The sequence below is a fragment of the Quercus lobata genome, chromosome 5 (assembly GCF_001633185.2).
Source record: "Quercus lobata isolate SW786 chromosome 5, ValleyOak3.0 Primary Assembly, whole genome shotgun sequence".
NCBI lineage: Eukaryota > Viridiplantae > Streptophyta > Magnoliopsida > Fagales > Fagaceae > Quercus > Quercus lobata.
Genome location: NC_044908.1, coordinates 12,477,527 through 12,490,216, shown reverse-complemented (window position 1 = coordinate 12,490,216; position 12,690 = coordinate 12,477,527). Strand labels below are relative to the sequence as shown.

The 12,690-nt window shown below is 33.6% G+C and overlaps 1 protein-coding gene and 1 long non-coding RNA gene across 4 annotated transcripts; one reads left to right on the top strand and one right to left on the bottom strand.

Annotated features, from left to right (window-relative positions):
- Nucleotides 1-4,547: 4,547 nt before the first annotated feature.
- On the bottom strand, nucleotides 4,548-12,690 carry LOC115989747 (receptor-like serine/threonine-protein kinase ALE2). 3 transcript variants are annotated; one of them, XM_031113588.1, is made up of 11 exons: nucleotides 12,169-12,690; nucleotides 9,103-9,192; nucleotides 8,608-8,733; nucleotides 8,292-8,501; nucleotides 8,066-8,167; nucleotides 7,849-7,956; nucleotides 7,354-7,725; nucleotides 6,786-7,079; nucleotides 6,190-6,582; nucleotides 5,814-6,057; nucleotides 4,548-5,545 (listed from the first exon to the last, which is right to left on the bottom strand). In XM_031113588.1, exons 1-11 carry the CDS (start codon nucleotides 12,242-12,244, stop codon nucleotides 4,855-4,857), a joined length of 2,706 nt encoding a protein of 901 aa, XP_030969448.1. In that variant the 5' UTR covers nucleotides 12,245-12,690; the 3' UTR covers nucleotides 4,548-4,854. The 3 variants fall into 3 exon arrangements, with proteins under 3 accessions (XP_030969448.1, XP_030969450.1, XP_030969449.1); XM_031113590.1 differs by lacking the exon at nucleotides 12,169-12,690 and having other exon boundaries at nucleotides 8,608-8,771; nucleotides 9,103-9,193; XM_031113589.1 differs by lacking the exons at nucleotides 8,066-8,167; nucleotides 8,292-8,501.
- Nucleotides 9,201-10,459, top strand: LOC115989748. Its single transcript, XR_004092084.1, has 2 exons — nucleotides 9,201-9,585; nucleotides 9,719-10,459. It is a non-coding gene; the product is annotated as an uncharacterized LOC115989748 (long non-coding RNA).

The window sequence follows — 12,690 nt, the reverse complement described above, 5'->3', positions numbered from 1 at the left end:
AAAGAATTGTCGAACAACTCTTTGATAAATTGTTACAATAAAAAATTGATAATTTTAATAAAAAGTTGATTGGTGAAGTCTGTTATGATCTTCCTAATGCTTTTTGGCATAGAAGAAAACATATTGTCAAGCTACCATAGGTTAAGGATTTTGATGAAAAGAATATTCCTACTAAAGCTTGTCCTATTCAAATGAATAGTGAAACTATTGAGTTTTGCAAAATAGAAATTCATGATTTGCTTGTTAAGAAACTAATCGGAAATTAAAAAAAAAAAAAAATAGTAAGTCTCCTTGGTCATGTGCTACTTTCTATGTTCAAAAAAAATGCTAAAATTGAATAAGGGACTGCTTGCCTAGTTATTAATTACAAACCCTTGAACAAAGTATTAGAATGGATTAGGTATCCTATCCCTAATAAGAATAACCTTATACATAGACTAAGTGATGATGTCATATTTTCTAAATTCAACATGAAATCTAGGTTTTGGGAAGTCCAAATTTGTGAAACTAATTAGTATAAAACTGCTTTCACCACTCCCTTTGGGCATTATGAGTGCAATGTTATGCCTTTTGGCCTAAAGAATGCCCCCAGTCTATTCCAAAACATTATGAATGACATCTTTAATTCCTTTAGCCATTTCACTCATCTTAGGTGTGGGAGAACTTGTCCCACCACAATCCATTGTCTAGCAAGAATAGCATCTAAGTTGGCATCAGCAATCAGAATGTTATGCCTTTTGGCCTAAAGAATGATCCTAGTGAATTCCAAAACATTATGAATGACATCTTTAATTCCTTTAGCCATATTGTTTACATTGATGATGTCCTTGTTTACTCAAATTCCATTGATGAACATTGGAAACTCTTGTCTTTGTTTATTGATATCATCATACATAATGGTCTTGTTATCTCTGCTAAGAAATCAAACTATTTCAAGCAAAGGTTCATTTCCTTGGCTATGATATTTCTAAAGGAAAAATTTGTCACATCGACAAAGCTATTCAATTTGTTGACAAATTTCCCAATGTCATTACTGATAAAATACAATTGCAAAGGTTCCTTGGATCTATGAACTATATTGTTGAGTTTTATAAGGATTTGAGGAAAAAATGTAAACCACTCTTTGATCAATTATAAAACAATCCTCCTTCTTGGTCTAACATTAATACTTCTCTTGTTAAACAAATCAAGTCTCAAGTTCAAACTTTACCTTGTCTTGGTATTCCTACTATCAGTCCTTTAAAATTGTTGAAACTGATGCCTTTGACATTGGTTATGAAAGTATTTGGAAACAACTTGTTTCCCCAAACTTAGGGGTGGCAATTCGTGTTCATGTTCGGGTTCGTGTCGTGGCGACTCATTAGTATTCGACTATATGGGTCAACCCTAACCTGACATGTTTATTAAACGGGTCAAGATTTCTCAAACCTAACACAACTCATTTATTAAACAAGTCAGTCATGTCTACCTATTTATCGGAATTTATCAAAACCAAAAAAATAATAATAATAACTTTAGTATTAACCAAATTGATATAAATTATGAAAAACCAAATAAGTAAATATTTTTAATATAAAATTCAGAACTAACGAGTAACTGTATCAAAAATAATTATTCAAAACTAAAACATATCTCAATATCATAAATAATCAGTCATAATATGTCCAAAAAAAAAAAAAAAAAACCACAACAACTAATAAGTTTATATACTTTGGGTTTGGAGGGTATATTAATAAAATGTCATTGTATTAAACGAGTCAGACAGGTTAAACGAGTTCTATGTGATGGACATTAACCCAACCTGTTTATTAAATGAGTCAGTCGTGTCAACCCGAATATGACATGAACTCATTAAATCTTAATTCATAACCTACTAATTTCGTGTCGTATTGTGTCGGATTTGAAGGTCGTGTCCAATTTTGCCACTCCTACCTAGACTCATACGAACAAATAGCTCGCTTCCATTCTAGAGTCTAGAATTCTGCATAAATTAATTATATACTATAAAAAAGGAAATTTTATCTTTAGTACTATGCATTTCTAAATTTCAAAGTGATTTACTAAACCAAAAGTTTTTATTACGTGTTGATTGTAAAAGTGCTAAATATGTTATAGAAAAAGGTGTTGAAAACATTGTTTCAAAACATATTTTTGCTAGATGGCAAGTTATTTTAAGTGTTTTTATTTTGATATTAAATATACTAAAAGTTCTCAAAACTCTATACCTGATTTTCTCACTTGTGAATTTCTACAATGCCATAATGGCAAGCATTAGATCAAAAGATAAACAACCTGCTTCAAATACAATAAACAGTTGGTCAAGCATGAACTTGCTAGAATAAGCATATTAATCAGACTGAGTCTGTTAGTATCAATAAGAATAGTATCAAATAGAACAGCTTGTTGACTAGGACTATCTTCATCATTGTGCTCATCATCATGCTCACTATCAAAATGTTCATTATCAAGAAGTTTATCAATTTTTTATAGTTTCTGTAACCCTAGATGTGTTTCATACTTGGAGTATGTGTGCATATACTCTAAGTATGCATACGCATATGCATGTATTCATACACACTCTTAGGGTTTCCTACAACTTCACTTTTCCAAAAATAAGTTTTATTTTCCAAAAATAACTTCTCAAGTCAAGATTCTACGAGATCAGGACCTAAATCAACCTTGAGCCTCAAAGTGATGTTGTCATTGGGGGACGGGGGTTTGGGTAGTAAGGGCTACAAAATGAGGTGTCTACACATGTGTCCATCTAATTTTTTAGTTTTTGTAGCAAGTGAATTATTGAGTGCAAAAACCAAAGAATCTAGGTTCAATTAAATTCTAAATCATATATATATATATATATATATATATAGAGAGAGAGAGAGAGAGAGAGAGAGAGAGAGAAACTATTACATAATTTTAGAAATGTATGGTTTAAAAAAGCTGTAAGGTAATATCATGTATAATTTAAACATCTTCTAAAAAAAAAGTATAATTTGAATCATGTATAATTGTGATTGTTTTTTACCGTACTCCTGCATATGCACAAAGTTATACATTAGTTGCCTCTAAAAGCATAAACCATGCTATAATAATTTGAAATTTGAGATCAAATCTTGAGCTAGATTAATATTTTCAGAACATGTCAATGTTTCACAATTTTAACAAGTTTTTTATGACGATTAATATTGAAAGATAATATATATATATATTTCATTTGGTTTGTTTGGTGGGTATTTAAATATCTTTTTTGTTGGAGCCAGGATAATCAATTATATATTTGATTTTGCATCAACAATGCTGTTATCATTTATTTTCCACAATGCCCTAAAAATTTCTCCTATAAAATTAAGAAAAAAAAAAGTCTCCTTCTGTGTGTATAGATCACAATTGCTAGGGCATTGTGGAAAATAAATAATGTAATACAAACAAGAAGACTTAAATACACTCAATTTGTTTTGTTAAATCCACCTAAAACTGAATATTCTTTTGATATAAGTAATATTTTAAAGACAATTAATCCATATATTTAACTTGCCCAAAATTCTGAGAACAAAATCTGAATTATACAAATTGATAACATATCTTATGCCCCTTGTGCATGTGCAACTAGTGTGTGTATATATATATACTCTCATGCAGGAAAGTATAAGTATAAGATTTTGCTACACAACACATTGTTAGAGAAATTTTAATTTAACCTTCCACCTCATCTTTTGATTAATGTCATGTGTCACTCTTCCTTAGAAGAAAAAAAGTTTGTACTATTGATTCAACCTTTCACCTAAGCAAAGATTTTAATAACTTGATTCATTTAGCCTTCCACCAAACAAAAGTTTTAAATAAATTATTCAATTTTTATTATTTATTTATATTTAAAATAAATATATTTATTTCCTTAGTAATTAAATTTTAATAATAAAAAATTGAGCAACCACATAATGTGTGTATTTATATAAAAAATATATTTTGCATGTTAATTGATGTTTGATAATATGTAATTCTAACATGTTAGTTGTATAAAAAATTGCCAAGTATGTATTCTAACATTTAGTTGATATTTGATAAAATTTTGAAATAAAAGATGTCCAAATATATGTTATCCTAAGTTACCAACTAATAATTTTGTTCCACATATTTTATTCCAAGTTGCAATAACCTAAATTTCATTTGGTGCATTCAGTGAGAAGCAAAACACAGAAGAAAAATTAATAATACATGCAATCGAAAATATAGAAAATACTTTATAATTATATCAATAATTTTTTTTTTTTTGGAGGAACAAATTATATCAATCATAACAATTCACATTTCCTTCATTTTTAATAATATGTAATATAATTAATTCTAAAATATAATACTTCCTGAATATCATACATGAACCATATATAAGGATTTTATTTTACAAAATATTTTCATATGAACTTATAATCTGCTGATCAAATAAATGCACAAGTATATCAACAATACAAGTAACCCATACTAAATTACTAATTGTAGAAATAAGACGTAACTTATATATATATATTTTTTTAAAGACAATTTATATGTTACAACCTTTAAACTGTTCAGTTCCTTTAACCAAATGAGCCTAATATATTTACTCCATAGAGAATGGTAATTACGCTTAAAAGAAGAATGTCGTGTCATTATTTATTCAAACAACCCTGTCAACAATACAGGAACTCCAAGAACTGAATCAAAAAGGAGCAGATAAATGATTTGTTCAAAACCAGAAGATTCATGTGACAGCTTTTTATGTACATGTGCATGTGATAAAATGACTCAATCTTGTCCATGAAAGCAACTCCATATTTATTTGCTAAGATTGCTATTTTAAACGGGCTTAAGCAAAATCTAATGGGATTCTGGCCACAATTTCAATGAAAAACCATGCTCACTCACGCTGCCTCTAGACAAACTTTTTAATCTCTGCCAAAATTGCCTCTTCCTCCCCATCCTTAAAGGCCCTGAAATAGAGTGTCTTCTGAAGGACCCAAATTCTTGCCCCTCAGGTCTCATTGATGTACTTAGCAAATCTGATGCTGATAATGCTATCTTGGTGTCATAGCTAGAATCATAGCCAGGAAGTGGGTGATGAGATTGTGAGACTTCCATGATCTCACCTGACCGTGTCCTAGCCTTACTATCTAAATCAATCAAAACATCATCTTGGCTGCAAGTTTTTGACCCTATATCCTGTGTTTCATCAAACTCATTACATACTAGCTTCAAGGCCTGAACAACTTCACCCATGAAAGGGCGATGAGTTACTTCTGGTTGCACACACATTGATGCAATTGCTGCTACTTTAGCCACACTATTGAATGAAACATTTGACTTTATAGCTGGATCAATGATTGTTTCTAAGCCCTCCTTGCATGTGAGAAGTGGACGGGCCCAAGCAACTAAATTTTCTTCACCTGGTGGCTGTGACAAATCTACAGGCTTTCTTCCTGTTAGAAGCTCAAGGAGGACTACACCATAGCTGTAAACATCACTTTTCACAAGAAGATGTCCAGTCATCGCATATTCAGGAGCTAAGTAACTGCAAACAAGATGTTACTAGGATAAGAGAGGATATCATATTTGGAAAAGTTACACAAACAATACAGCACTCATGAAGATACTACAATTCTCAGACACGGATAGAAACAGAGCTAATAGATTTGCCTAACTGCAAAACATGGATTAGGATAAATTGTGGAATATTCAATGATCACAAGTAATTTATTTTCTATGTAATTTTTTCCCAAAATATCAACATGATAGGACTCAAAAGATATTATGATGCCTGAGAGCAATGAAGTCCATACCCAAAAGTTCCCATAACATGCGTTGAGATGTGTTTGTTTCCCTCATCCAATGCAGTTCTAGCCAATCCGAAATCTGAGACCTTGGGTGTAAAATCATATTCCAATAAGATGTTGCTAGACTTGAAGTCTCGATGTATAACACGTGGGTTTGAGTCTTCATGTAGATAGGCTAAGCCCCGAGCTGCACCAAGGGCAATCTTCATTCGGGAATCCCATTCAAGTGGATCAGTTTCCTTGTCAACACCTGGAAGCACACAAAATGAATAAATTCAGAAAATCACATCTTGAAGCTTATGACATAAAGTCACAAATATCTAACACTTCAACCAAACAAATGCATAGTAATGAAAAAAAAAATTGTTGAATTTAGACTTACCATGTAAATGAGATTCAACACTCCCATTTGGAACTAGTTCATATACTAGGCAGCGTGTATGGTCCTCTGTGCATATACCAATCAATTTAACCAAATTCCGGTGGTGCAGTCGGCTTAGCATCTCAACTTCTGCCAAGAACTCACGGCCACCATGCTGATCAGCTCTCTTGAGAATCTTCACGGCTACCTCCTTCCCATCATCTAAAATGCCACTGTAAACAAGCCCAAATCCACCTTCTCCAAGTATTCTTGAAGGATCAAAGTTATTAGTGGCTCTCTCTATGTCATTCAAAGTGAAGTTCTTAGCGGTTCCTATATATGTTAGTGTGCCAGAACTAAAAGACATTGATGTAGAACCACGCATGCTTCCTAACAGCATAGATCTGGCTGCCCCTGTTGATATTAAATTTCAGTCTATTTTGCAATGATCTAAATAAAAATTCAAATAAAAATATGAAATTTGAGTAGAGATATTGTTTAGATGTTGCATAAATTTCCCAAAGACACAAAAAACTTCAAGAATTATTTGCCAGGTTCAAGATACACGACTTGTAAACTGGTTAAACAATCAGAAGAATAAGGTCAAAATGAAGTACCTGATGGTTTTGTAGGAGATGACATTAAAGAATGTGAATTCTTTTCAGGATGATGAACACAAGAGCCACATTTCAACACAAAAAGCCATGCAAGTCCCACAAATATAATCAAAACAGTAAAAGATGATAGTACGATCAAAGAAATCATGCTTCCACTAAGACCTTCTTTTTTTCTCCTTGGCACATCAACCCCTAGGGGTTTTATTATCCTTCCATTGTTTCCATGGCCAGCATAAGGCCCATCATCTATTGCAGAAATGCTTGAAGGTGCTGATGGGGGAGACGGGGGAAGACCTGTACAGATGTAAGAGATTCAGAAGGAAAAATCCAGACACAGGAAGTAAAAATGAAAAACAAAATGTTTTTCAAAGTAACCTCAAGATAGATACAGTAGACTGCTATTTTTCTCGCCAGGCTTAGTGTGCATGCTTCTTTAAGAAATCACTTTATTAAACTTCAAATGCCCTTAAAAGTTATACAGGGCTCAATTATCCAAAATATTGTTAAAAGCTATTTTTTCTTGAATTTGTCAAAAAAACACAAAGCTAACTAAGAAACAATATATTACCTGGGTAGTGAACATAGAATACTTCGTAGGCACCAAAAACTGAAGCCTTTATGGAAACCTGTCTGTGCCAGAATCTTTTATAGATAAAAAGTGCAGTAGTATCATTGAATTTTAATCCTTTAGGTACCAGATTGATGAGGACACTGGTTTTCTCTAGCTGCTGACTAGCTGCATCTGCTCCCATAATGCGAACTTGGCTATGGTTCAATGAAACACCTGCCGCAATTTCCTCAGCAAGCTCTGAAACCAATTGAAAGAATGTGTATATAGACACACTAAGGCTGATTTTAACTTGAATTGGCCACACACAACCACAGGGTGACCCAGGAGGTGTATTTGTTAGAGGCTCTGAGCATGCCACCGCTGTACAATCTGCAAGCAGGATAAAAAATGATGAATACTTTGTGATGATAAGAATGTGATTGTTTGCAAGTCTAATAGAAATGACATTTAGATTTTAAGTAATGAGAGCTAATCAGTTAAACGTTAATGTACCTTCATTAGGAGGTGGAGGTGGCAGTGTCAAAACTCTTGATGGTGGCGCAGCCTTTGTCTTCTTCTGGTAGGAACTCATTGGTGAAATTCTAGGCGAATGGATGGGCACTTGCAGATACAGAACATGATCATAGTAAGGTACCAACCATTAGTTTTGTAAATGAACCAAAGAAAACTTCAAAGTAAAAGCAAAGACTGTAGGGATTCTTTTCCATACTATTGAAGTGGTTTGAGACGATTGTTGGTGATGGTGAAGGTGCAGGAAAACCCTTGCTTATTGATAAAGGATAGGGAGATTGGAATGGAGGGACAGAAGGGCCTATAGAATATAAATTTCAAAAAATATGTTTAAGAAGATAAAAATTAAATTTAATGATCCTAATATTCAATATCTAAGGACTATGTAAAAACTTATTAGGATCTTTCTATTCAGAAAATCAAACCTTCCTGGCTGTAGGTGGGGGCATGAATCAAGTAAGATGGTTCTGGGGCAGAATTTCTGAACTTGTTCCTGGCATGATGATGTTTATGATAGGGGATTGAAGGGGAAGATGCAGGACCCTGCACCCATTTCTTTGCAGGAACTCCAAAAGATGACATAGAAGGTGGAAGTGCGATACTTGAAGGCCTAATGGGATCATTTTGATGGGTGGCTACAACAAGAAAAGACATTCTGAAGGTTAATAGTTATGCATATGAAACTTTTTTTTCCCTACCTAAATTTAGAAAATTACAAATTCTGTATTATACTCCAATTACCTTTAGCTGGAGAGTGGTTCACAGGAGAAAATTTGGGGAATGCTTTATGGGGAGGTGTAGCAAATATCTTGCCATGTGGTTTCCCGCCAAAGCTGAGAGGATGTGATGCAGGAGCAACAGAATGGTCTGTGGCATCATATTGAAGCAGACCACCCAACAATCAACTAAATCATCAACATTTCACAAATGTTCACTGACCAACTTTAAGAGTATAAAAACACAGCTACATACTTGATAGGTTTCTAGTTTTTATTTGATCAGAAAAGTTGGTTTCTTCTTTATATGAAATCGCGAAATGATGTGCTAATATATATTGATGGCAAAACATGTTCAACTCAGTATCTACACCCTTAAATCATGTGAAAATATATAGAAACAAGGCATTATCAAGAGAATATGCAAACATTGTTTGAAACTTTATTAAGCATTTCCAACATCTAAATATGTAAAATTCTAGTCAATGCCTAATTATGGAATTCATTTTATAAGGTTCACCTGGAAGCTGTGATGGCTGTTGGCTTGGCCTGAAAGAGTAGATAGTTGGTGGTTTTTGAGGCAATGTCCTTGATGGTGATGGAACTGGTGCTGCAGCATTAGAGCGACATCATCACAAAGAAAAAGTGGTAATCCTTCTAACTGAATTTTTATACTCAAGAGTTAGTGTCACAAAGTGTTCCCTCTGCTTAATATGTAAGTACATTTTTCAGGAGTTGGTCAGTGGTAAATGTCTAACAAATCTTTGGCTGTGAAACAGTAACTTCATAACAAATGACACTCTGATTGTAATCTGGTGCATCTGAAACGTTAATACTTCACACTATCTTATAACATCTTTCTTTCCTTTCTTTTCTTTTCTTTTTTATGAAATTTCATTATAATGCTTTAATATATTAATTTGGATTTGGATGCATCCTTGAGCTAGAGCTTACTTTTATAAAGATAAAAGAGCCAGAGAGGATATATATATATAATGACAGGGTAGTCAACATTCAGAATGATGACACATGCAAACCTGCTCAGGATCATTTTCCACTCATTAGCAATAGCAAATGACAGTTATCTCAAATGTTCATGAAGATATCAGCATAATGATTGAGACCTAGTCACCTAGCTATGAGGGTGCTACCATAAGGAACAAGGTAGACTAGTGTTTCTTCTTCTAAATAAAGAAGCAAAGAAATTGCTGCATGTGGGATACACTATAGCTCGCAAGAGAATGCAAAGAAGAAGGGTATTTGATCAGGAATTTAAATATGGACCAAAATACACTATTAGTCCCTAAACTCTGGTCTGTGAGCAATTTAGTCCATGAAGTTAGAGTGATTGCTTTTGATCTTCTGTCAACATCCATTAAATCTTTCTCATGGAACGATGATGTGGTCAAACTAAAAACTAACCCGTTATCGCTATATTAGATACTTAAGAGACAAAAAGCGATCACGTTAAGCATCAAGAAATAATAGCGATCACTTTAATTTTTACTGAACTAAAAGCAATCATTCTAAACTTCAAGGATAAAAATTGCTAAGGCATTAAAGTTTAGGGACCAGTTTATTTTTCCCCTAAATCTAACATAATCAGCTTGTATTTATGGAATAATAAATTGTATTATGCAATAGTGCTACATCTGATATAAAATGATACTGTACTATTTACGGGCAACCTTTTATATTTTCTTGTCAACATTAAGGGTGTATTTAGATACCGCTTATTTTGCTGAAAATTGAAAACAATAAAAAAAGAATTTCCAATTACTGTTCACACTCACAAAACACTGTTCATTTGCCTTAATGCACTGCTCATTTCCCATGAACAGTGCAAGAGGTGCTGGTCAAAAAAAAAAAAAAAAAAAGAATGAAAACGCAAACACAGCCATGAAACGGGTATCCAAACGCGTACTAAATTTTTTATTAACAGAAGCACAAAGGAATCATACATGTTGGGTTAAGATAGCTTGACTCCGGTTAATTAATTCAATTATCCAAGTTAATTAATTAGGTTCAATTGCATGCAAATCGTGAAGACACCAACAAATCACCAATTAAACTATAAATGCAGCGGAAATTAAATTGACATGATAATTTGTTGACAAATAGGGAAAACCTCTAACAAGGCAAAAACCCCACCAAGTGATTTTAAGGTCACTACTCCCAATAATCCATTAATCAACAATCAAACGGTTACAAGTATAAGGAATCTTACCAACTACCCTAACCTATTCCAAAATACCAACCTACAGTTGAACCTTCGCTCCAATACCCCATTGAACTTGATCTTGTAGTAGCTTTCTTTTCCTTGATACACAAATCTCTAATTTGTGACTAACCCTTTGCACGGATTCCAGTACGTGATTAACTCCAACAACTTGAACAAATGTTGTTGGCTGCAAAGTTCTTCACTTCATCAAAAATGAAGATCAGGAAGACCTAATTACAAAACCCTATAGCGTACAAACACAATAGCTTCTCACAACAAAAATAAGTCTCTTAGTCTCTGTATCCATGTTGAAGGCTTTTACAATAAGCCTTATATATGTCTAGGTTGTGAGAAAAAAAAAACCTTAAACAAATATAAAAGCTTAGGCCAAAAATTTGGAAAATTGAAAATTGTAAATCTTGATAGATCGAGCTGCTGTCGAGCTATCTATCGAGCTTCACATTAAGTCTCAATAGCAGGCATTTATCAAGCTATCTATTGAAACTTAATGAATGGCTTTTCTTCACTTGTTTCTTGGACCAATCTTCATGACTTTCAATATGAACAATTGATATGCTTTGAACAACATATTTCTGGATATATTGAACCCATCTTAGATCTACCCAATTACAAATAAAGTGCATTTTATCAAGAATTAGTCAATTACATAAAATATGATCCTAACAATACACATCCATCCTCCAATGGTGCCTTGACTAGGCTTGGAGGAGCAGAGTCCAAAGATACATCACAGGAGCAGGAGCAGGGTCCAAAGATACTTCACCCTCACGGGATGATAACTGACAACTGTGCTCACTTTGCAAGCACATAAACAGCATTGTTAGCTCCTATGTAAACCTAGTTAAAGAAGCAGTGCACAAAATTTCAAGCCAGCTCTCTAGCCTCTGGCAGGATATGGTGGATCTGCCAATTTGCAGTCAGTTCTGGAGCTGATAAAGCATCCAAGATGGTTTTCGAGTCTTTCTCTAAAATTACTCTGCAAAAGAGTTTATGTTTAGCCCAAATCATCTACCATCTGGTAGCTTCAGCCTTGGCCACCTCTGGACTATATAGGCCAACCTTATACATTGTTATTTGACTTCCATAACACATTCACCAAATACTGACCAGTTGAAATTTTTTAGAAATCAGGACAAAACTCATCAACTTAAAATTCAGAAACCCACAAAACTCATCTAACTTAAAAAAAAAATAAAAAAATAAAAAAATAAATCCTAAGAAACCCAGAAACCATAGTTCACTTCAAATTTGAAGAACCCACATGTACACTATCAAACAAATAGATAAATCAAGTACAATTCAGTATAAAAACTAACTTAGCACTCTAAAATCCAATCCCATTACCTGCAGATCCATGAACTTTAGTAGCAGTGAGAGTAAAACATATTTTTATCAGTATGAGTATCAGCTGCATCGCCATTTCACTTCCAAGGAAATTGGAGCTCAATTCTCAGGATCTAATAGCTCTCACCCAATCATCCATGTAAGAAGAAGAAAAGGAAGCAAAAGAAGTGAAAACTGAAATAACACCCTCAGGCAAAACATGAGTGTAACTTTAAGGTACATACAACTATACTCATGTTAAAACTACAGGGACAGACCCACATATAGTATTGCTAAAGTATTGAGAAGGCAGACGGCAGTGTAGTGAAACTGTGAAAGTACAAGAACTGATTAGGTAAGAAAAACCCAAATGTTCTTTTGTTGAGACTAATGCTCTGAAGCTTGCAGAGCTTTGAGAATGCTAATGGAACACTTTTACTTGACATGGATGGTTAAAGTTCACTAAAACTGATCAAGCAAAAAGCAGTACAGTAAACTTAAACAGCTAGATACTTTTGAGTCAGAGGGGTTGGTGGGGATATA

Coding starts and splice junctions, on each gene's coding strand:
- LOC115989747 (XM_031113588.1), bottom strand. CDS start 12,244: ATGGCGATGCAGCTGATACTCATACTGATAAAAATATGTTTTACTCTC. Junction 7,726..7,848: donor ACCTCCACCTCCTAATGAAG/GTACATTAACGT, acceptor TCCTGCTTGCAG/ATTGTACAGCGGTGGCATGC. Junction 7,080..7,353: donor ATTCTATGTTCACTACCCAG/GTAATATATTGT, acceptor ACATCTGTACAG/GTCTTCCCCCGTCTCCCCCA.